Consider the following 24,835-nt stretch of genomic DNA (forward strand, 5'->3'; position numbering starts at 1 on the left):
TTTATATTTTCTGCGATTTTTACTACATATATTGGAGTCATATATTATATGTATATTGGAGTACTATACTGGAGTCAAAAAATATATTCAATAAATTCCCATGAAAACGCCTTCACAATTTCAATAATTGTCAAATGAAAAATGTAAAAAGTGGGTCATTTGACCCCTCGTGGTAGGTTCAGTAGTTAATAAAACAATTTTCGGGGGTATGTATAGCTAAGGTCCATCCTAATGGTCACAGTATTGATAATATTTCTAATATGAAATCGGACATTTTTCAGATGCAAGAACCCAATATAAAATACGTATTGAGGGGTGTCGCCTCGATCACGAGTTCCATCAACGCTGAAATAATTGATTCTGCCCGCTAAATAATCGTAATTGCAAGCTACATGTCAAGTGTCACGGGGAACGCGTCCCCAGCTTCATCATCTACCGCAATCATCATTCAACAAGGCCGACCTTTCTCTCTGGTCCGCTTCGCGCGCAGAGAAATGAAAAATCGGATGTACCAAGAAGAAGATAAATCACCGCAGTCGCGCGAAATAAGACGAGTAATCGTTATCGAGCAACCCAGCTCGATAGCATAGTGATCGTAAGCAGAGTTTCTACGTTGGTAAAACGATGTCCCGGCCTGCGATCGCGATCGATACTACGCGTGGAGCGATCGGCAATGATCCATGAAATCTACTATCGATCATTTCAGAATCGTGTCTCTGTTGTTAAGAAATTCTGTCACGCGTGTTCAGATTTTTCGTCGAGAAGGTACAATTTATTCTGGAAATGTAACAGTATAAGAATATTATGAACATGTTGCTTTTTGACAAAAATATTTTCAGAAAATTCTTTGTATCTATTTTCCCTTCAAAATTGGTATTCTAAAATCCTTTCTATTATAAATGTTAGTAATTGTCAGAGCCGGACCGTTAATTTTGGGGTCCTGGACTAACGCTGTTTGGGGGCCTACCAAATTAACTCAAATTAACTTAATTATACAAACATTTTTGGTACTTTACTTTTTCTGAAGTTGTTGATTTAGATTTTTTTTACCTTTTTGACCGCGAAGAGGTTCATGGGCTGCAGCCCAAAAAGTAATTGTTTCTAGGATTCAATACTTATTTAGTTTCTTTCTTTTATGAACCTACCACATTTTATAATAAAATTTTGTTTTGAATTGAATTGAATTTATCTTGTCGGTCAAGGTATGAGGTAATAAGAACAAATTTCGAAAATGATAATACAATTCAATAGTTCGTTCTTGGCGAATCTGCTGATTATTTGTAAACATTTAAAGTACACTGTGCTCTCCAAAAATAATTTCCAAGACCTCCTTATGCATTTACTCCATCTCAAATAGTTAATGCATTTTCAGTACAGCTTTAAAAAATTCGAGTTTAAAATAAATTCATTCGGTGATAAAATAAATTCATTAACTGCTGGTTGGACCGTGTTTTTCGTTAATAACTCCGTAACAAAGCCACGGAGGAAATCTTCGTAAAGGAAAAAGTTACTTCAAATCACCATTTGAAGGACACCTTGTATAACGTTACTATACGATGTAAACAACATTAGGAATGAAGGAAAAACAAAATCCTTTCTGGAATACATTTTTCATTAATTTTCTTACATGACGTTATAGTGGTACTTCTTACATGTTACAGTTTTGTCGCGGGATGTACATACTGAATTAAATGTTTAAAAAAACATTCAGTATATATTATCTTAGATAATCGTAGAGAATTGTTTCCATCTTGGTAAACATGCTACTATCCAAGGAAAGAAAAGTCTTGCGTTTGTTTACGGCTAATAAATAAGTTATTGAAATTCGAACATGGTCATCTTTTTGTTTTTAGTTCTTTGTTATCAATGAGATTAACCCCTTTGCCGTATCATTTTCTTTACAGTTACAGTGATTGAATCTTTATCCCCAAAAATGTAGCATAAGAAAAAAGAAAATTTATATGTTTTGTATGGCTACCTTTATTTTAATGCTTAAATATTTTTTTTTTTTTATTGAAAGCTTAATTGAAACTCCCCATAGGGGGTTATAAAGCTATACATTAGTAATATATGTACATCTTACAGTTAAACATCAGTAATGTAGGTATCGCAGAACACATTAGGTATAATAACACATAAGTACATAACTTTAAATCTTTAAATTACATTGCTTGAAAAAATTGAAAAGAAGATAACAAGCCTGAATATTCGGTTCACAAAGTAACGATCTGATATTTAAGGGTGGAAACAAATTGAGCTTCCTTAATTTTTTCATGAGATCAACTCTTTGTGTTTCCAACAAGGTACATTGCCAAATAATATGGTTCAGATCTTGAACCTCATTGCCGCAGTTACATTTGGAATCATCTATTATATGTAGTCGTGAAAGAGATGCTGCAAGATGATAATGATTTGCTCTACAACGATTAAATGTAACAATAAATTGTCGTGATAAATTTAAACCCGAGAACCATGGTGCAACCCCGTCTCTAACATAATACTGAAAGTATTCCTTGCCTTTAAACTGACCCTGCTGCATTGTGAAATCACTAGTACTTTGTCTACATTTGTTTTTAAAAGATTCTCGTAAATCAGAGAAGGGAATGACAACACGCTCATTAGCTTGTTCTAGTGTTAATGCTTAAATATTGATTACAAGCGAATCAAATTTTATTTCACTTTGATTATAATCTTCATGACGAGCGTAACTCGTTAAAATACGGCTAGGGGTTAATGGGAAATAATCTACGCAGCCAGAAAAGCCTTGAGCTTTGTTACGGTGTAAAGTGTTTCCCGGTGTGTTCACCGCAGAACTTTTTCGGCCGAGTTTTCGCGCGATTCGAGCGGCGATATTAAAACTCGTTTTGCGATAGTGTCTGCGCACGGTATCTGGATCGGGCGGCTCGTCGCGTCGTGTCCGCTGGCATGCCAACGCCTTTAAGAGAAATTGCGGTGGTTTGTTGAAGAGTTCGTGTCTGCTTCTAGAACGACTTCCTGTATTTCTAGACGAACTGTTACCTTTACACCTTTTGTGCAGAGTGTGCTGAAGAGCGTTACAAGTTTTTGCAGATTTAAACCTTCCGCCAAAGAATTCTCCTTATCAATAGACATCGGATTTTACGCATTTATGACAAAAATGAGGTGTCATTGAAAATGGTGAAAACATTAGAAGAGTTTCAAAATACTGTTGTATTATTTTCAACCTGTTAAACGTATTAACGAAAAAAATAAATTTCAATTATTAACGCTTTACTGTATGAGGACATTTTGCATTTCAACTTTAAAAAAGATCTATTTTTACATTTTCTTTCGATATTAGGAGTCTCGAGCATGTGTACAAAAAATTTGCAGATCTTTAATTTAACGTGATTTATATCATAATCACATTTGTACTGATTAAGATAAGTGCTCTCCCATTTGTTTTATATTCGACCTTCAAATGACCGGAATCATAGCAACGGCCAACACATTTCTTTGAATGCATACGCTATGAATAAAAATATAACTCCTGTAATTTTGATTGTGTTTACTTCAAAAAAATGATTTATGTACTTCAAATATCCATAAATGCGAGTATAAAATCGTAATGCAAAGCGTTTAATAGTACTCCTGAAAGAAATTCCTACGAATTGGAGAAAAAACGGCATTCAAAATCAGAATAGCTCCTTAGATCAAAATGAAATGGTTTTTTTCTAAGTTAGCAAATCGAATTTCCCTTCAAACCTAGAACTCTATAATACATATTTCGGCGTCGGTACGCGACGCGCAGTGGTCGCAAATGCCAGTTTGGCGCTCTAAAATAATAACTTCTACACTGTTAGAGTTAATCGGTTGAAATTTAATAAGTAGAAAAGGTAATATTTACAACTTCAAATTGCAACAAAAATTAATTTGAATTTACAAGGTGTTTATTAATTTCACAGGTTCTAAACAAGTGACAGACCGAGTGGAATGATTTTGAATGAATTCTAATGGATGGAATTAATATTCTCGTTCCTCCGTATTAATATTCCTGAAGTAAATCCATAATTTCTGGTAGGTAGTCTATTAGGTTTCGGCTGACATGCGCATATTTAAAGATCAAATTGATTCGAAACACTTGTGTTCACTTGAAAGAACTATAATCTTCAAAACGTAATAAGAACTACTCGTTTTAAAATCGTTTTAAATCCTAGAAGATATCAGCTTTCGTATTGCCTAAAGCCAACTCAGCTGTTCCTAATAGTTTTCTTTTAAAATGCACTTGAATATTGGGAAAATCATGTGAAAGGAGACAATATCACGTTCTTAACTGTTTCCTCGAACTTTGCCTGTCTTCTGTGGGTCGTGGAAGGGGATAAAAATATTTTTTCTTGTATTTGCTCCCACTGAAATGTTCTTAAAACGATCCCGTCACTCATTTATTTAAAAACAAAAAAATTGTTTTCCCATTTCGAGCGCTCATTTTGCGTTTTCGTCCACCGTGCGTCGGCCACGAAAAATACGAGAGCATATCTACAAGAACCGATGACAATGAAATCAGATTCCGGGGCAGACCGGAGTGAAAGTGAACACTGCAAACTGCAATGAGTGCAGCGATTGCACGCGGAGTCGCGCGTGCAGCCCGCGTGTATCGGCGCGCGTGTCTCGTCTTGAGAACGATGAGTGCAACCGGTACACCGTGCTGCACCGCCATATTCGGTGCACTGAAATTGGGACGAGCCTGCGGGCACAATTGTGCGAGGCAACGAGAATTTCTTGAAATGTCCTCTCCATTTTTTACCAAAACTGTCGCGTACACGACAATTCTATTGTTCGTGTAGTAATTAGTAGACTGCAGATTTGATGCATTTATGATAAAAGTAAATACGTGAAAGACTACGCAGAAGCAAGGTCACAACAGTTTAACCCCTTGGCTTACAATATCTGACTCGCGATGAGGATTCTGAACAGATTCCGATAAAAATGCATGTTAATAATTTCCCTTAAACTGAAATAAAATTCTATTTTGGTTTTGTTAATGCACGGCTATTATATTTGTATATTTAACTTTCTCCTTTTTTAGCAGATCATGATCTACAAAAAAGTTCTAATCATTGAAACCGTAAAATGCATCTTAGGGCAAAAGGGGTTAATATTACAGGTATATTATTTACAACCTGCTAAAATTATTCAAAGAACAAATCAATTTCTATGAAACTCCTTTTTATCGTAACAGATGCAAACAACTTTTTTTACCTGACTTCGAAAAAGGAGGAGGTTACTCAAGTCGATCTGTAAGGTGGGAAGAGAAGATACATTAATATGTGAAAGCATGTAGAAGAATTCAAGGATTTTCGTAATTTCCAGTGTCGAAAATTTTCAATTTTGCGCCGCCGTCGATTGACCTGTATCTACAGAATTGTATACAGTAACGTCCTATTCTAAGTAAATTCTTGGTGCAGTACAATTTTGAATATTTTATTTGTAATTCCGACCAACTGCAATTTTCACAAAATTTCTGTTTCACGTCATGTAGCAGACTAATGACTTCTGAACAAAATTAAGATCTTGCAAATATACGAGGTGTTTTATAAACAATGGGAATTTTGTAATTTCGCGGGTTGTATTAGTCCGATTCACGCCATTCTTTTTTGATGTGTTGGTAAACATGTCTGAAAAGTGTCTGCAAGTACAGGGTGTATAAAAAATAATGGTCATCCGCTCTAGGGGTGAATTTACACCTCCGGATCGGTGGATATTTGGGGTGTACTTCCGAAAATCCCATACCTCCGATTTTTTATACTCTGGATACTTACGTATTTTGACGTGCTGATTACGAATATGAGGTATGGGCTTTTCGGAAATTTATCCGATATTTGTAAGAGAAACTTGCCGCCGAATTGTTTATAACAAAGAAAATTTTTGTTAAGGTTTTTTACATCAACACCTTCCACTCATCCAAACGAGAAAAAGTTTGACAGATGCCATGTATCGCGAACAAATAGTTGTTGAGATACAAGGCTTGTATTACAAGCTGTTAAAGTTTTTGCAAAATTTGTTTGTGTGGAGTTATACGTATAGACCAGGGGTCGGCAACCTTTTAAGTCGGAAGAGCCAAAAATTACAATTTACGAAATTTCAAAGTTTTTAAAGAGCCACAAAATTTTTTCTTGCCAACAATAAATAGTACTCGCATAAATAAAGTTTTTTGATAAAAAAAAACTAATCTATTTATTCATAAGAAAAAAATATCTATTTATTCATATATAAGTAGTGTTTTTCACAACAAATTAGATAATATATATGTATATTATATACATATATGTATGATACATACATAACTTTGAGAAGATAATTCGCTTGTAACTCATTTACTTGAAACAACAAACTGTACGTCACAGCCAAAGCACTGGTGAAGACGCCAAATTGTCTTGCGTCGAAAGCGAATTAAAACCTACATAGAAACATCCGACGACGGCGTCATTCGAGGGCTTCCGACGGACTGACGACAGTGACGACGCGTGTCACGGGGGAGGGGTGCGGTGAAAAGCGAGTACAAGTGGCTGAGAGATAGAATCGGTGCCTAATCCTCGTTAATCGATTCAGAACGATTTTTAAATGTTTTTTTTAATAAAATAAATAATATTTGCGTATGGAACTAAAGAGCCGCAGCTTTACATCCAAAGAGCCGCATGTGGCTCGCGAGCCGCAGGTTGCCGACCCCTGCTCTAAACCATTCATCAAAAACCGAGGTGACAACCGCAGTACTATTTTGACCGTGGTCGAAGTAACTTCTTCCTGTTCGTTGTCACGATTTCGGAAAGTGTGTTGTGTAGTGTCCAGTGATTGTGTAGAAGTGTGGTGTATTGTGCTTCGTCGTTAATAAGACGTATTTACGAAAATGGCAGTGTCCACTTGATCCGACGGAGGAACAGAAGATTCTGAAAAATTTGTAAGTACCTACACTTGACATTCGTATTTCACAATGTGGATTATGTGTAACAGTGGATATAAAGCATTCTTTAACATTTTGCGTATGTCCCCTTAATGTTTTTACTGTTTTATATAACATCCGCCCATTTTTGTCATAAATGCATAAAATCCGCAGTCTAGTAATATCTAATGCAGACTATTTTGAAGAGGACAACATTCATGTAGACGAATGAATAAAATTTTTTCCGAGAAATGAATATTCCCGTTATTTTCTGAACGCACCTCGTAGGTGGCGCTATAGTTCAAAACCACAGATAAACTGCCGTGAAAGTCTTACTTCCGTTAGGACATTAAGAAAGATAACATTGCATGTCCGAATAAAATTATTCCAGCCTATCGGACTTATGATCGCGTTTAATATTTATAAGATCATCCTTCGTTCGGTAGTTACTTTGTCCAGGCACCGGGTGACGGATCAAAACCGCGGCGTCCACCACGTTCAAAGAATGCGGTAGACGGTGACGACTAATTGGTAGTTTCTGTAGAAAATTAACCGATAATTTGTAAATTTCACCGGCGCTAATTAACGGGACGGCGGGATGGTTAGTTTGCAAATAGCCGAGCGTGGCGCTCGCCGTGGAACAATGAGTCATTATTTCGGTCGAAGGACCGCGAGGAAACGATTCGCTGCCGATGCAAATGGATATGCCAAGACGCGCCACGCCGCGCTGCGTGTAACCGATAATGCTGTGATGTAACTGTAACCGGTAATACCGTGATGTAATGTATCAAACCAGTTATATCGCTGTTATCGCGTATTCCTGTGATAAGATCGTGTGACGGCGGAGGAGGCGCAGCGCCGTTCGCCTCTGTCCTTTTCTAAATCACGCCGCAAACGATCCTCATATTGTCAGATAACATCTCCTGGCAAGGGTGCAAATTGTTCTTACGAGAAACTAATCGCTAAATTACAAAATAACCACGAGCATTATCGACACACGGAAGATACGGACGAATCGCAGCTGAAAGCGAAACACACGCGCTCCCTGTACAGGTAATTGAGACATTCTTATCGCGATCGAGCCGAGGAATTCGCTCGGCAAAAACATAATAGGTTAAATGTACCTATTACTGCGGGTGTACGTTTTACTGCGGTATTTTTCCCTAATGAGATTAAAATACGTTTATTAATAACTCGTGGCATCGTTGCAGACGATACAATGATATTCTGGCAACGCGTAAACGAATTTCAACGCAACACTGCAGGGCAATAAAAATCGCCCTGTTCCCAAATCCAAAGATCGACAGGATGATACCGGCAGCCTCGAAATATGATTCCTATGGCCACAATGGCAGAGCACTCAGAATTTTCACGACTGCAATGCGAATAGACAAGCTGGAATCCCGAATTCCGATAGGCAACGAAATTTCAAATAGGGTAAACGCACCTGTTACTGCAGTACTTTTTCCAATGAGATTTAAATACGTAAAAATAAATATTTTGCTCTGAATAAATGTGTACCATTCAATGAGAATTTATTCTCGTTGCCGAGGCAGACAGAATTGCGAATTTCATACATCTCTCGCAAACACGAATGTCTAAAACTAACTGTAGTACTGTCTCCATACACTACCGGCTAAAAGTTTGGAATGACTTGCTGATTTTTGTAAAAATCGCATACATATATCAATTAAATTTTGAAATGATGCATCGTTATTATTAGACTGCGGATCTTTATGCAAAATAAATATTTTCTTCGTCAATTACAAGGTGCATATAAAAATTTCTTCGTATCTTTAACAATTCTAATAAATTGAAAGTAATATATGGATGTTCTCTTAAATCGTCCTATGTTTTTACTGTTTTAAATTACATCCACCCAGTTTTCAGAAAATATAACTACATTGAATGGTCTAGTGTCTGTGAAAATTGGTATAATTTGAATATTAGAATTTGTATGGTTCACAAATTCTGTGTAGTACATATATGTATTTCAGGTTGCACTCTGCAATCTGTCAGCCGCGCATTTCACACCTGTCGTAGTAAAATCTTCTTTAAATATTACGTCCAACATAGTCTCAGGTTGTGTTAATGCGCTCCATAAATAGAAATATTATAAATACAGCATGATAGATATTCTGCGATAATAAATTCAAAAATTCCTTAATACAGCATTGAATGTAATTAACAGCAGGCATGTGTGTGTGTTTCACACATTCAATAAATTATTTAGGATTATTGAGTTTAAATACAGCCTGCATCTCTTATCTATATTTTATACAAAAATTTATATTTATATAAAAATAAATAGGAAAACTGAAGAGAAATAGAAATTTATTTTTTTTCTTAATGTGTTTAATATGTTGAAAATAATTAACGATATTTTTAAATTCTTCTAGAGTTTTCACTATTTTATATTACACATGTTCATTTTTGTCATGAATGCATAAAATCTGCTGTCTACCAATAATACAAAAGACTTTCAAGCAAGTGAATCAGAATAGCTACATAAACGTCTCTAACAACTAGTTGACACAAAATTTATAACTTTTACGGTATAATGGTCCACGATAACCAACTATTCGCCAGCATTTCACGCCTATACATTAGACTAGATTCATTATTTTCGATTATATAGTAGATATCTACACTACTTTAAAGTGATTACATAAATACAGCCATTTCCTACGCCTTTCTGCAAACAAGTCTCAATTACACCTCTCGTTTCATCGGTCCACGAGTATTTGCCTAGTGCACGTGGGCAACCATCTATCTGTACACAGTCCACACTTCCATCATTCCAAAAAGACTGGAGCTGTTTCGTCTAATTTTAAGAAAGTGTCTCATTTTTAAAGTGGTGTACGAATATTTTTTACACCCACTGCCAGTGCTGGATGAAATAATTTGTAATAATTATTTACTTTCGAATTAACGGAAATACTATTTCAAATATTTATTTAATTCTAAGTGTAAATGCAATATGTGTGCGTTTTATCTGTTTTATTTAGTTTTGCATTAATGGAAATGTTATTTAAAATATGCTTTTATTCCGCTGGTACGTTCTCGCTCATAAGTCTTAGGACACCTCTGGTTTTTAGGATAATTCTGGTATTTAAAAAATGCATTTGGTCGGAATTGTGAAAAACAATAGTAAAAATTGATTTTTACGACTTTTTTAGCTGGGCCAATAATGTAAATTTAAAAGATGTGTTTGGTCAACTTGTATAAACTATATACGCTTCGAAAATTTCATTGAAATTGGTTTGCGAGTTATAGACGATCAAAACTGGTAAAAAGGCGGAAAAACTTGAAAAATTGCTATTTTTACCACTTTTGATCGTTTATAATTCTTAAACCAATTTATCAATTTCAATGAAATTTTCAGAACGTATATAATTTATACGAGTTGACCAAACATTTCTTTTAAATTTTCGTTATTAGCCCAGCTAAGAAAGCTGTAAAAATCAATTTCTACCATTGTTTTTCACAATTCCGACCAAATGCATTTTTTCAACATATTTTTTTTACTTCATTTACTAAACTAATTCTTCTAGCCTTTCAGAGACATTGAAGTCGTTTGGTCAATTCATAAAAAAGTTATTCTGATTTAAAGTGTGTGTGTGTGAACAGTTCTGCTCCTAACTGTATTTCGCGGGACACTTGCAAAGAGCTCATGAAACGCCGGTTAACAACCAGTGCTCTACAATATAGTTGTGAAGATAAAAATATGATTCTTTTTATAGTTGTTCTTGAAGAATAATACTTGAGATGACTCTCTGTTGCAAGTTTAACAGCATCAAATATCAATGTCGTTATTCATGTCGTGCTTTAAACCGTTAGTTTAATTGCGTCACATCCACAAAAATGTAAATTTCAGTGCTTAGCAGTCAATGGTTTCCTTGTTTAATTTCAAATCGATAAATAACTACCCTATTCTGTCGTTATCTCTTCGAACGTATACTCCTCTAATAATTCTTGCCAGTCACGCGTGGGTGGCTCAATGCCCAAAAGGAAAGACTCCGTTGATCACAATGGATAGGCTATACCTCACTTGATGACGGGAAGATTAAGCAATTATACGATGGAAAGTATTATGCAACGATGTGTTTTTATAAACATTAGATTATGACAAAGATAACTGTGTGGATACGCGTGGTGAGAATGAGAAAGAAACATAATGAGTGAGAGGCAAAATGTATGAATTGAATTTGGTTGTGTGAAATAAAGAAATGAGTATATGTATGACGTTGATAGCGAACGCGTTAATATTATTACGAACGGTTGAACTGACAGTCGCAGCAGGGTAAAAAATATTTACAAAAAGATTTTGAGCGTTACGTGGCGTATCAGCCGCAGGGTTAAAGAGTCGACGCGTCTTCTACGTTTCTCCAGACCTAACCCGGAAATCATGCGTGTACCCGTCGACATACATAAGTCACGCAAAGTCCTCGACTCGTTTTTTGCGAAATCGAGAAAGGCTGTCTGCGATTCTGGGGTACCCTGGTCGCGTTCGAGGTGATCTTTTATGGACAACCTGTCGCAATCTTGGGTATTTCGATCTGCACGATAAAGAAACCTTACGCGATCCGTAAGTAGTACAATCTCTAAAAAAAAACAACTTTTCGAAAGTATTATTTTGTCTTGTACCTTGGCGCGGATGTTCGACTATCTCATAATTGCTTGCTACTATTAGTACACTGCGGATCTTTATGCATTTAAGGCATATGAAAATTTTAAAAAAATGTTAAATAAAAGTCGATAGAATTTAGTACAATTTTTATTTATTTTGGATCTACAAAGGCTGTTTTCAATACAAATTGGATGTTATTTGATTCCACTTTCTTGAAATTCGTTTATAAAAGTGGAAAATTGCATAAACATCCGCAGTCTAACTATTAGATACAACAAAATAAAATTTAAAATTGAAAAATAAAAGAAATGGTCCGAATAAATGTTATTCAGTTTAATGAAAATTATTACGATGAAAAAATCAGTACCAATTACCCTTTTAAAGAAAATTTTGTGACCCCTTCCCCCTCAGTAGTTATGCTCAGAAATTTTATACATATTAACATATTCGTCCACCCTCTAAAACCACTTAATTTTAAGAAAGTTAATGAAATAAAACATTACTTAATTTAAAAGCGCCAAATGAAAATATATTTCTTCTGTTATTTATAAAAGACAAATAAAGAAGTATTTCAAATGATTATTTTCTATCCTATTTCAAATGGAATATGCCCAATCCTGATATTCATCACTTCTCCCATTGATAGAGGCTTTGATACACAATTGAATACTGGGATTAAAAAAGAAATTCCATTTAAAACATGCAAGACTGCAATTTATTTCAGAGACTCTTGAAAAAGTTACAATTTGCAGCTAATACAACTTGAAAACAATATATGTATACATAAAAAAATATTACATCAGAAGAATGGAAAATTTTCTTGAAAAAGGAACAACAAACTAGCCAATCGGCGGGGAACTTTCAGCCTTATTTCATTGCATTGGAACCAAAGCTGGGGAAAATAGTATTTTAAATAATAAATAATCCTATTTATTTTTTAAAGTATGCGTACAACTTTGAAAATAAAATATTTTATTTGATATAGTAACTTTTGAAAATAAAATGATTTATTTGAGAGAGGCAGTAATTTTTGAAAATACTATTTTATTTGAAGAATATATTGCAAATATTTGTATTTTGTCTTTATTTTTAATTTTAAATATTATTGCTGAAAATAATAATTTAATTATATATAATATTATTGCTGTAAATCGTTTCTTAACGATAAGATAGATATATAAATCGGATATGTTTACGCGGTTTCTCAGAGTATTTATAACAATGCAAAAATTAAAATTTTTTGTTTTGTGTTTCAGATTGTTAAATTAGAAATTTATTATTTTCTGGATCAAATTGTTGAAATAGAAATATTTTATTTTCGAAATTGTATATCTTATTTAAAATACTATATTTTCTTAAAATAAAATCTAAAATATTAAATAGTATTTGAAATATTTGTTTCGCCAAATAATGTCCACCTCTGGTTCGAACATCCTTTTTGCGGTAAAAACAATGTTTGAAGAAATGGCACTTACAGCCTTTTTTAATATCCAATCTTCAACTCAGTTGTCCGAGGAGAATATGCGTAGTATTTAAAAAAATCCTTGTCTCCAGAGGGTTAAGCGTGAAGCGTGAAGCTGAAACGAATTTTTTCAAACGGGGGACCAGTTCGAAGGTGCTTGAAGATGACTGTACTGACTGCATGGGGTCCCATCTTTCGGCCGTCCACCTTACATTTTCCTTTTTCTGTTCCGTTCGGTCCCTTCGTAGGCAGGAGTCAGTGTCGTAAGGTCGTAGGTACGATGTAGGTAGAGGCGAGGAGGAAGGATCACGCCTGCCGTCTCGTATAATACCGGTTTGTTGGATTACACGAGACTGTATGGCCGATCCATGCCACGGTAGATCCAGTTGGATCGAACCGCGGGGACCAAGCTTCGTGTGTCTGCCTATCTGTCTGTCTCCCCGTCTGAATGCTTGTCTTTTCGATTACGCTGCTGCGATAACATGCATTAACGGCCTCGATCCGCGAGCATATGGTAAACATTTTTGCCGTGGAAGATTTTTCCAAAATTTTATCCATCACCGAACGATTCACCGCACGAATAGAATTGTTTAAGTAAATTAACGGAGTTATTTCGTTTCCCAAAAATTAGACATGTTCCGTTTAACCCTAATACTACTACATAATAATAATACACAGTGGCCACTTGAAATAAATAATACTGCCTAATAATACGCAGTTGGCACCGAAATAAATGTACGATTACACACTAAATCAATCAGTTCTTATTAATCTAAACTGCGGATTTCTATGCGTTTATGGCTTATAAAAAATTAACCCGTTTTTATTAATCATCTCGAACAGTTAGATCTTGATATCTACAATATATCACCTGGTCATTAGTTCTACATATCGTGCTCCTCAACATATGTAGATATAATAGGTACACAGTGTGAACTACGGAACATGATCATTAGACTGCGGATCTTTATGCGTTTGTGTGGCTTATGAAAATCTTCAAAAAAGGACAGAATATAAAATTCGACAGAATTTTGTACAATTTTTATTTGTTTTGGATCTACAAAGGATGTTTTCATTACGAAAAGTATCTTACTTCATTCCACTATTTTAAAATTTGTCTACAAAAATTGGAAAATGCGTAAACATCCGCAGTCCACTCATTACATTCTACTGATATACCGTATCCCTTGTATAATATTACTATTCCCACTCTGTTACTATAATAAATATTATTATAGCCGCGAAGCAAATTTTAAAGAAAAATTTTAAATAGTTATTCGGGTGCTGCGTATTACAGGATTGCACTCCAAATTCACCTTTCAGCAAATCAGTTTCACCCTTTTGCAAATCAAATTCAACCTTTTGCAAATAAAGTATTTTTATGTAAGTTCTTGTAAAAGAAATCCAATCAAATGTAAATTAATCAAACATGTTCATCAAATATTTATTTAAAAGTAATTATCAATTCATTAATTTTGTAATGTATGAAAACAGTGTGTAGATATATTCGTTGTAGCGATTTTCTGATCAAAAACATTTTTTAAACGAAAATACATATGCGTTTAGTGAACCGTATTGAGTCCTATGTTTCCCTCGCAGTAATGACACCGTTCATGCGTGTGTTTAACGTAGTCACACAGCACTTCGCAGTACCCTTCTGTCCATGGTGACTTCTTCTGAACTCAAGGGACATGCTTCCAAGTGAAATTAATTTTACATGTTCTTCAGGGGTGAAATTGATTTGCAAAAGGTTGAATTTGATTTGCAAAAGAGTGAAATTGATTTGCAGAAGGGTGAAATTGATTGGCAAAAGGGTAAAATTGATTTATAAAAAGGTGAAATTGATTTTCAAAAGGGTGAAATTGATTTGCAAAAGGGTAAAATTGATTTATAAAAAGGTGAAATTGATTTGCAAAAGGGTACAATTGATTTATAAAAAGGTGAAATTGATTTGCAAAAGGGTGAAATTGATTTGCAAAAGGGTGAAATTGATTTGCAAAAGGGTGTGTTTGACTTGCACAAGGGTATATTTGACTTGCAAAAGGGTGAATTTGGAGTGCAAAACGTGGAACAAGGATTAAAGAAATAGAAAATGTCTGGTTTTGAAGCTTTGCTATTATTGGTTGCAAGAAATGCGACTTGGGAAGTGTTGCATCAGGAATCTTATGATACGTTCATGGAACACCATTGAGATCGTGTTCAAGGGGCTTACGCAATCCCCTGGCAAACCGTTTCTGTCTGGGTGTTTGATGTTCCTCGTTAACAATGGAATCGTCCAGGCCGCGTCCAATTATTTTCGTGGGATAACGAACGCGAGATGGTTCCCCGTTCATGGTGGGTTCACGATGGAAGGAACCGTAGCGGTTAAATTTATCCTTCGTGGAGTTTCGGAGACCTCGTTTTGCTCGATGGTTACCTAAAACGCTCACAGTTTCGAGAGGTCTCGAAAATAGCTATGGACTCGAGCAACCGGTTCCCAAAATAATCTAACACCGTAGATTATGGTCGTGTGTAATGCGCGTGCAGCTACGCGCCGCACCCTACCTGACGAATGTTGGGACGATTAAATGTCGCCGAACGCTTCCTAAACCGTACATCATGTCCGTTGGATATGCTCCTTTGACAAACTTTACCTATATGACGCAGATATACTATACCGCTTATGGGGGTAGACTCGTTTTTCCAGGATTGCAAGAGAGCGGGATGCGCCTTGTCATTTCTCGATAATGCAAAGATGGGATTTCGCAGTAGCCAAAAGAGCTAGATCAATTTAGGCTGCGATCGCCTTCAAAAATTCTATTCTTACGTTTACGAGGAGTAATTTGCATAATTCGGCAGTACAGCAAAAATTGGAAAATGGCGGAAGGTATAGGCGCTAGCAATTCACCAACTTTAAGAAGGTAGAATCCTTTTTCTAGGATTGCAAGGGTGCGGATGCGCCTTCTCGTTTCTCGATCATGCAGAAATGGGGTTTACAGTAACCAAAAGCGCTAGATTTTTTATCTATCTGATCTTTTGATCAATCTAGGCCGCGATCGCCCTCAAAAGCCCTATCTTTACGTTTATGAAGCGTAATTTGCATTATTCGGAATCATATAGCTGCGCGTGTAGCTATTTTCATAAAGCTTCCGCAAGTACATGCTGCCGAATAATGCAAATTACGCCTCCTAAATGTAAAAATAAGACTTTTGAGGACGATCGCGACCTAGACTGATTTTTTATTATCGAAAAATGAGAAGACTCTTCCCGCACCCTTGCAATCCTGGGAACGCGAGTCTACCCCTTTAACGCCGCCGGTCTCAATTGCAGTAAGTATAGCATTTTTCATATCTTCGCAAAGTTTAGAAGAACAGTTACATTATTTTAATTAAGAATTTTGATCATTTTTATCGAATAAGCTTAGGATACACAATTTTCAGAGAAAAGATTAATTTTTTAAAGTTAGATACTAAGCTATTGACCTTTTTGTTTTTGAATCGTTAACTATAAACAAGCAAGAAAGTGATGAATTATTTCGGCAATTATCCTTACTGTAAAATAATTATAGAAATAGGTTTATTATTAAGATTCGATTAATTTCAGATAGCAAGACAATTATTGCAGCGATTTATTGGTTGATCATTATTTGGTAAGTGTCCTTTTTAAAGCTGCAACATAATTCCTTTTTAGGATTGATACAAAACTATGTTTTAAAACGCCAAATTTTCCTATCACGTGAATAGGTAATGGAATTGGAAAGGAGCATTGTAACATTTACGAATTGTGAAGTAAAAAATAAAAATTCGAATATGTATAATTTCGAAATAAGGGTCGTGGATCAATCTTACGCGTATTTATTTTTAAATGTTCAAAAATTGCATTTAATTCTATGAATTCTTTCAGTTAGTTGTAAAACTATCCGTACCGTTTTGCAATACGTGTAATTTCGCTGTGAATTATTATGTTGAAAATTGTTTATATGTTGTTGCATATGAAATGTCCGATTTTAGAACGCAAATGTGATCAAGAAAGACTATTACAGTCTGCAGGATTATTGTAAATCATTTTGAGGTACGTAGCTGATCCTTATGAGAGCATTATCGTATTTCGTTGATAGCATTATTTGGTATTTGGTCAAAATGTGACGATTAATCAACATATTCGCTGATTGTCAAGAAAAAACTACAAAATGTTGATGATTCTACCATAATACAATCAAGAAACTTGTAATACATCGATAGTACACGTTCATTACAATTTTGTTTAGAAAAAATTTTGTTTAGAAAAAATTTCATTTAGAACAAAGTTGCGGTTGTTTAATATTAATGTTAAGAATCGGATATTTCCATATGCAGCAACTTAATAGACAGAAACAAGCAATAAATTTGAGTAAAATTTTCTACACATGGACAATAACCAATTCGCTAGCTATAATAGATGAGTTTCCGTGGGTAGGTTTATTAGCTAATGTGTGACGGTGCTATACTCTGCACTATATCGCTGCGTAGACACGGTGACTTCAACGCCAGCGTAGGAAAGTATGCGACTGTCTAGCTATTCAGAGAGAGAAAGGCGTAACTGAACCAGACGAACGTGACAATTCAGTTTGAGTGTTATGATTAGACCGCACATTTTATATATTTATATCAAAATTGAATAGATGAAATTTAATATATTGAAAAAATTAAAAGGAAGCAAGAATAGCAATATGTTATTTCCGATCTACTGAAATTATGAAAGATCAAACGAACTTTTTATCTAGTTTCTATTTCCTGTGATTGGTGAAAACAATTGTTTTTTGCATAAAAATCAACAGTCTAGTAGTCGTAGTACACAATTTTATATTTTATAAAAATATAAATGTGGGATTGATTAAAATATAATATTTTTTTTACTAATCTTTATTATTTTATATGTATAGGTGTTCAACTACTATACTGCGAGTCTTTATATAAAATAAAAATTTTCGGCAATTGCAAAAGCAAGGGACAAATAAAAATTTCTTTCTTTCTGTCGTATTAAAAATTCTGTCGTATTTTAAAGAAAACATTTGAATCAATTTATAAAAATATATGTTTCATATTATTCAATGATATAATTTCCATTATTTGTAACAACTTGTTGCCATCTTTAAGATATCCTGTCAATTCCTGTTTCCCAATGACTCGTCGGCAATATGTGTTTTTGATTTATAAGCAGAATTTCCTGCTTTTTTAAAATACGATAGAACTCCCCCTCCAACCTAATATATTCATATTTTTAAATACTAACAATCTTTCTGCTGTTTTAAATTTCACTTATACATTCCTGTTATAACTGCATAAAATTCGCAGTCCAATTTTTCATGAAACAATTCAGCAAGGGATTGAAATTGTTAAAAGAAGAAACACATTTCTATGGTATTTCTGCTTCGACCAAGTGAGTGACAAAGGAACCCCGGTGACTGATACGCGCTGATTTTTATAAAACTTAAATACAAGTGTTCATTATAAACATACCTAAGAATTTAGCCACAGTTTAGTTCGTGCCCGTTTTCTATTTTAAGGGCGAAATCAACCCTTTTATTCGAATCGGCCCTTCTATACATATAAATGCTTCTAAATCACAGACGACAAAAGATATAAAAAAAAGTTGAAGTAAAAATCATATATCTCGTCTTTCAGCTCATAAATGCGCGAAAGGTTCCTTGAGAAAATCATTAAAGCAATGGTTCACACACATGTATGGGCTGAAAGATAAGATATAACTTTTAATTCAACTATTTGTTAATAACTTTTGTCGTCTGCGATTTAGGAGCACTTACAAAGAAGGTTCCCGCGAGGGTAAATGTTTGTTTGTCACAAAAATACGAACTCCAGTAATTCCATAAATAAAACTATCAATGAAGAATGTTCAAACTTCTATGGAGAAGTTCCTGTTTTTATTATTGTACTTCAAAGAAGCTCCGAACTGGAGTTATCGAGGTACTTATTAAAAGGGGATAGTGTTTCTGAGTACGAATAGATTAATGCATTGGTGGTCTAATTGTAAGATAAGATACGGTGGCCCTTACTTGAAGTAGAGCGATCACCAGACGCGTTTCACCGCTCTGCACGGCTATGGTGCTTATGGTGGTCGTCGGAGCGGTGGTTTGTTGCGGGGTAACCTCGTTGCTCTCCACCACCGATCGTGATTCCTTCTCATGAGGTCCATCACTATTCTCCGCCGTTTCCATCGCGTCGTGCCCGTCCACCATCCTCGTAATTCTTCCCTTTCGCGGGAAAACAGAGTCGTTCGAACTACCGGCGTTGATCGATTTTAGCGTTTGCCCTCAATACCGATCAAACATTATCCTATCCTTGCTTCTGCTTGCATAGATCTCAATCATGCGAACCCGAATCGTATTATGAAACGACCTCGTCGGACATAGTAGATATGTCACGGTAAATGTAATAAACAGGTGATTATGTACAATTAATAGTCCAGTCGCCAGGTACTTTTAATAGGAAAGTATTCCGAACTTAATGAAATTTTGACACGTCATTTAGGGGTACTCTGGGGTGTCGAATCTCAGTTTTCGACCACGAGGACCCTGTGCTAACTTGGGGAGGGGGAAAAAACCACGATTTTTGTTACCTGTTTTTGGTATTTCGCCTATAACTCAAAAACTATGGGTCCTACGAATGTTTTTTTTTTCATTTTTGGAAAGAGCATCAAATTTCACTAGTCAAACGTATTTTTTGATCCAATAGGTACCGAGAAACAGGCGTTCAAAATTAGAAAATGTTTCTCAAAATTTTGAGCCACACATTGTGACATTTAGCAGGAAATTGCAGGTTTTTGGAGAAAAACCCCCCCTCCAAACCATGTGAAGTCAGATTGATAAGAGTACAATGTTAGGGTTTTTGGAGAAAGAGAGACTTTTTTTACGTATTTCTCAAATTCGTCTTCCGGGGGTGGGGGGGTGTCCGAAGGGGGGTGTGAAAATGCAAGGGGTATACATAGTATGTAGATTATATGTAGATATGTTGGAAAACTAAATTTGTGAGCCAAAAACCTGCAATTTCCTGCTAAATGTCACAATGTGTGGCTCAAAGTGACATTTTGAGAAACATTTCCTAATTTTGAACGCCTGTTTCTCGGTACCTATTGGATCAAAAAATACGTTTGACTAGTGAAATTTGATGCTCCTTCCAAAAATGTAAAAAAACCATTCGTAGGACCCATAGTTTTTGAGTTATAGGCGAAATACCAAAAACAGGTAACAAAAATCGTGGTTTTTTCCCCCTCCCCAAGTTAGCACAGGGTCCTCGAGGTCGAAAACTGAGATTCGACACCCCAGAGTACCCCTAAATGACGTGTCAAAATTTCATTAAGTTCGGAATACTTTCCGAATAGACGCCTTTTTTCGACCTGCCGACTGGACTATAAGGGGCATTCTTCTCGATCGAAAAATGAATATATAATAAAATTTATGATTTCGGCGCAGGGTTCGATCATTAATAGAAACCAGCAAATGTGCAATTAATTAAACATTCATATGAATAAAGAACAAAGCGTTAATCTTAGGTACGAAACAACTAAGATTCATGATTATTACGCGACATTACTGAACCAGTAATGTTTATGTATGATGATATTTCCAATATAATTTAGATTCTACCTAAGGTTTTCTTTTTCTTTTTGATCGTTCACTTGTATATGAATCTTGATTTTTGCTTATAAAAGTGTGGTACAAATACCATGAACGCAAATGTTGTATCTTTTGCTTTCAAAATTGTGTTGTGTTTTCACAATTCTCTACATTGTGATGGCATTTATGTCTTTATTAACAAAGACTGTGCAGTTACGTGTTTCAAATTTGCAGCCCAATATGATTACGGTCCACCATTGATCGATATCGACCAACCAATCATTGGACTAGTTGTCCTATAGGACATATTCTTCCTTGCGTTTGTCCAACACATGGTTCAGTTACACATTTGCCACCATGGAACAAAGTCCAGTTATTTGTAACTTGCTAATATTTGTCTAAATGTTTTTTGTTGTCACAACAAGTATGTGGTTTTATATTTTTCTTTTTTCCTGATTGGATTTACACGGCTATGTTACAATTTTGTTAAAAATATATTATACATATATTATTTTTCAGACGCAAAAAATGTCTCTTTGAGAATGATCCACATAAGGATCGAAACGTCGAGAAACATGTTTAATTAATTGCACATTTGCTGGTTTCTATTAATGATCGAACCCTGCGCCGAAATCATAAAATTTATTATATGTTATGTATAATTGCCGGTTATATCATACAGGGTGCGGCGCAAATTAGTCCCCACGATTTTTCAGCCTCTTCGGGTGGTCGGACAGAAAAGTGATTCGTACCAAAGTTAATCAGTATTTAACCGACAAGAAGTTGCAATTTTTTAAATTAAAAAAAAATCGATTTTCAACAAAAAAATCAAGGTTGCTGTCATATCTTTTAATGGAACTGGGTAGTTTTAATTTCATAATATTGTAGGCGACGTCGAAACGAATTCAACGACCTGCTATACGATGAATATCGCCATGAATCAATTGCCAGAATGATATCTGCAAAATATTAGGTGTACTTACTCAATAGTTTAAAAGATATAAACAATTGAACTTTCACGCAATCTGCTTACACGGCTAATGGAAATTCGAAAACTTGAGCTGCAAATCATGGTATATCAACAATGTATGAAAGTTTAATTGTTTATATCTTTAAAACTATGGAGTAACTACATCTAATATTGTGCAGACATTATTAGGGGTCCATCTTCCCTTGTCAGTGAGCGGTAGTGTACATATTCTTTTTCTTGTAGGAAATTACAAATGACAAAGAAGTTTGAATGATGTTGGTGGTTGAAAGTGGTTGAAAAACGACGTTGGATACAATTTCGCTGACTTTACTGAAACACGAAACTCTGTTGGATGTTCGTGAAAGACGGAATTTAATTGGCCTGGGTCCAAGAGCGCGACGATTCCTGCCCACAGAGGCCAATAAATGAAGGTTTAATAGATCCCGTCTATCCATGGCGAATTAATTTCGACGTTGATCAACGTTCCGCGTGCCATCGCGGTGGAAACGCCTGAAAACCATCACGCGGAAACGTTTTCGGGTCAGAATTGATGCTCGTTCTCCCATCGAGGAGCAGACATTACGTTCTCCAGTTACCACCGCGCCGGCACCACTGATTAACGTTATTTTTGGCGATTTGCCAAGCAACCATCGCCGCGAATTCCGCGGACAACCGGCGACAATTCCTTGCCGCTGCTAGATAGCCACCGCCGCGAAAAATTCCGTTGCTCTCCTCACTCTCGATCATGCTTCCCATCCCGACCGGAGTAACGCACAACCACAGAATAAATTATGGCAGAAGTTCCTCGAGGTAAAAATAGCAATCCGAATCAGGATTCCGTGTGTTACGCTGATGTGAGACTGCGTGCCCGCGCGAAACTATTGTGGAAACTTTGGTAAAAGTGACTCTTTCGTTAGAAAAATGCTCGAGACTCTCGATAGATTGAAAATCTATCGTACTGAGAATTTTTTCTTATTTTTTTTATTTTTTAACTTGCATGAACCGCACTAGGGTCATTAGTAGACAGCGGATTTTATGCATTTATGACAAAATAAGTAGTTGCAATTTAAAACAGTAACAACATTAGAAGGATTTGAAAATAGTGTTATATTATTTTCAACCCATTGGACATATTACAGAAGAAAATGAATTTCTATATCACTGCATTTAATTGCAATTCAGGTAGAAAATTTTTATTTTGCATAAAGATCCGCTATCTAGTCATTAACAACCACAGGTTCATCTATGAGTGGTGTATTGTACTGAGAATTTTTTAAGATATGAAATATCAGTTGTTACTAAACCTTTGACTTTTGTAATTATGGAGCTACGTTGACAGAAATTTAATAATATTTTAAGGTGAACAGATACTGCAGTTAAAGAAATTTAAAGATGTAATTACTCTTCACGATAAAATAGATTATAACACACTTATATTCCTGTGTAAAATTTTATTTTAAGGAAAATGGAGCTGAAGAATTTAATAATGGTCCATTACCTATGGAGTATTATAGACTTTTTACGATTGCTGTTAATGTTTTAATTTTCAAATTCAGAATTTTATCTAGTTGTTATGAGCTGCTTTTATACACATCGAAGATCCTCTGGATCTTTCCAAACTGATCATGTCAGTGATAAAAAGAAATAAATTAGGCAGTTGCTAATATAAACGGTATACGCAGACAGTAAACAAACTTGTTACCCGACAAAATCGTGAAGATATCGTGGACATGTTAAAATATAATTACATCTCTGTTATCCTTTATAATTTTCCCCTGTATGAATATTGTCTGTACGTAATTGTACATCATACTTATAAGTTTAAAAAAACATAGCAGAAACTATTACTCGAGAAAATACTGTATTATATTTAAAAATGCAATATACGCATAAAATTAAAATACAATAAAATTATATATCTACATTTACAATGGAAAATAAAATAAAATTATATATCTACATTTACAATGGAAAATACAATAAAATTATATATCCACATTTACAATGGAAAATAAAATACAAAACAGTAACAACTATAGAAGAATTTAAAAACATCCTTATATTACTTTCGACTGATTAAAGCTAGTAGAAGAAGAAATAAATATTTATCCGATTCTTGTTCCTCAGAATCCATGCAGAAAATTTTTGTTTCTTACAAAGATTCGTAGTCTATAAGTGACATTCGAAATAAAACAAATGTATGCACATCAACAGTGGATTTAAACAATATTTGAACATTTCCGATCCTCAAAAAATTATCGATATTTAACATTAAACCTACCGAGCATTAAAATTGGCTATTGCGTTATAAGAATAGCATGATTCAATTTATTTACACTGTGTAATTTTGATTATAATATATACTAAAGATGGTAAAAATTGCAGACTTTCTCGATTTTCGGCTTCTAACTGCAATAAATCTAAGGATTCTTCCATCTTTCAATTTCATCTTTCATTTTTTCCTTACAACAGTTGTAACGAAAGTTGTAAAATGCAACTTTTAGCATTTTCTCTACAATTCCGATCAATTGCAATTTTTAAAAAAATTTCTTTTCACATCCTGTAGTAAAACTAATTGCTCTAGCTTCCCAAAATAGTACAAATCGTATAGTATTGGGTTGGCAAATAAGTTTGTTAGGTTTTTGTGATCTATTCCACTCTAAAAAACCGAACGAACTTATTTGCTAAAAAATATAAAAGAAAAGAAACTTATTTGCCAACCCGATACAATACTAAAAAAGTGATCGTCTTTTTAGAGCATCCGAATATTAATTCGAGTCATTGTATAGTATTAACAGTCGAGTGGTGACTCCGAATCACCACTAAAAATGGCTTTATCATTATCCAAAGTATTGTTTACAGTATTAAATATGTTACTATCTAATCAGCTACGAAACATTTAAGTATTGCATGAGGTATTAAACCAATTTCATATCCATAAAATGGAAAAAATCATATAGAATTAAAATAGCTCCGAGCGCGAAGGAATATTCATGTTTACTAGTTCCTATTTGAAATCCTCATGAGGCGTCAGACTCGATATCGAACAGCAAGGGGTTAATGCATCTCCAATGCAAAGGGTCCGTGAGACTTGGGCTCTAGTTCGCTTAATTACTAGCCTCCGATGAAACGACTATTTCAGATTAGGAGAGATCTGGATACACCTTTTGCTGGACGTCGGTGTGTTTATACTTTATAGGTATCTTTGTAAGGTGACGTCACCGGCACGGACGAACGAATGGGAGGATAAAACCGGACTGACTGGTGGCGTTCTCCGAACGGGAGGT

General features: G+C 35.0%; 1 protein-coding gene across 16 annotated transcripts in view; it reads right to left on the minus strand.

Moving 5' to 3' along the window:
- The window catches only part of Sls (sallimus), a 335,820-nt gene that overhangs the window by 283,083 nt on the left and 27,902 nt on the right, over positions 1–24,835 (minus strand). For 2 of the 16 annotated variants that reach the window (XM_076431152.1, XM_076431142.1), the window contains one exon: positions 19,019–19,216. The exons of 13 other annotated variants lie outside the window; for them this stretch is intronic. In XM_076431152.1, the coding sequence (XP_076287267.1) occupies positions 19,019–19,216 (198 nt within the window). Of the gene's footprint in view, positions 1–19,018; positions 19,245–24,835 lie in introns of all 16 variants that reach the window. One more of the 16 variants, XM_076431141.1, reaches the window with a different exon arrangement.

Source organism: Lasioglossum baleicum, chromosome 9 (assembly GCF_051020765.1).
Source record: "Lasioglossum baleicum chromosome 9, iyLasBale1, whole genome shotgun sequence".
NCBI lineage: Eukaryota > Metazoa > Arthropoda > Insecta > Hymenoptera > Halictidae > Lasioglossum > Lasioglossum baleicum.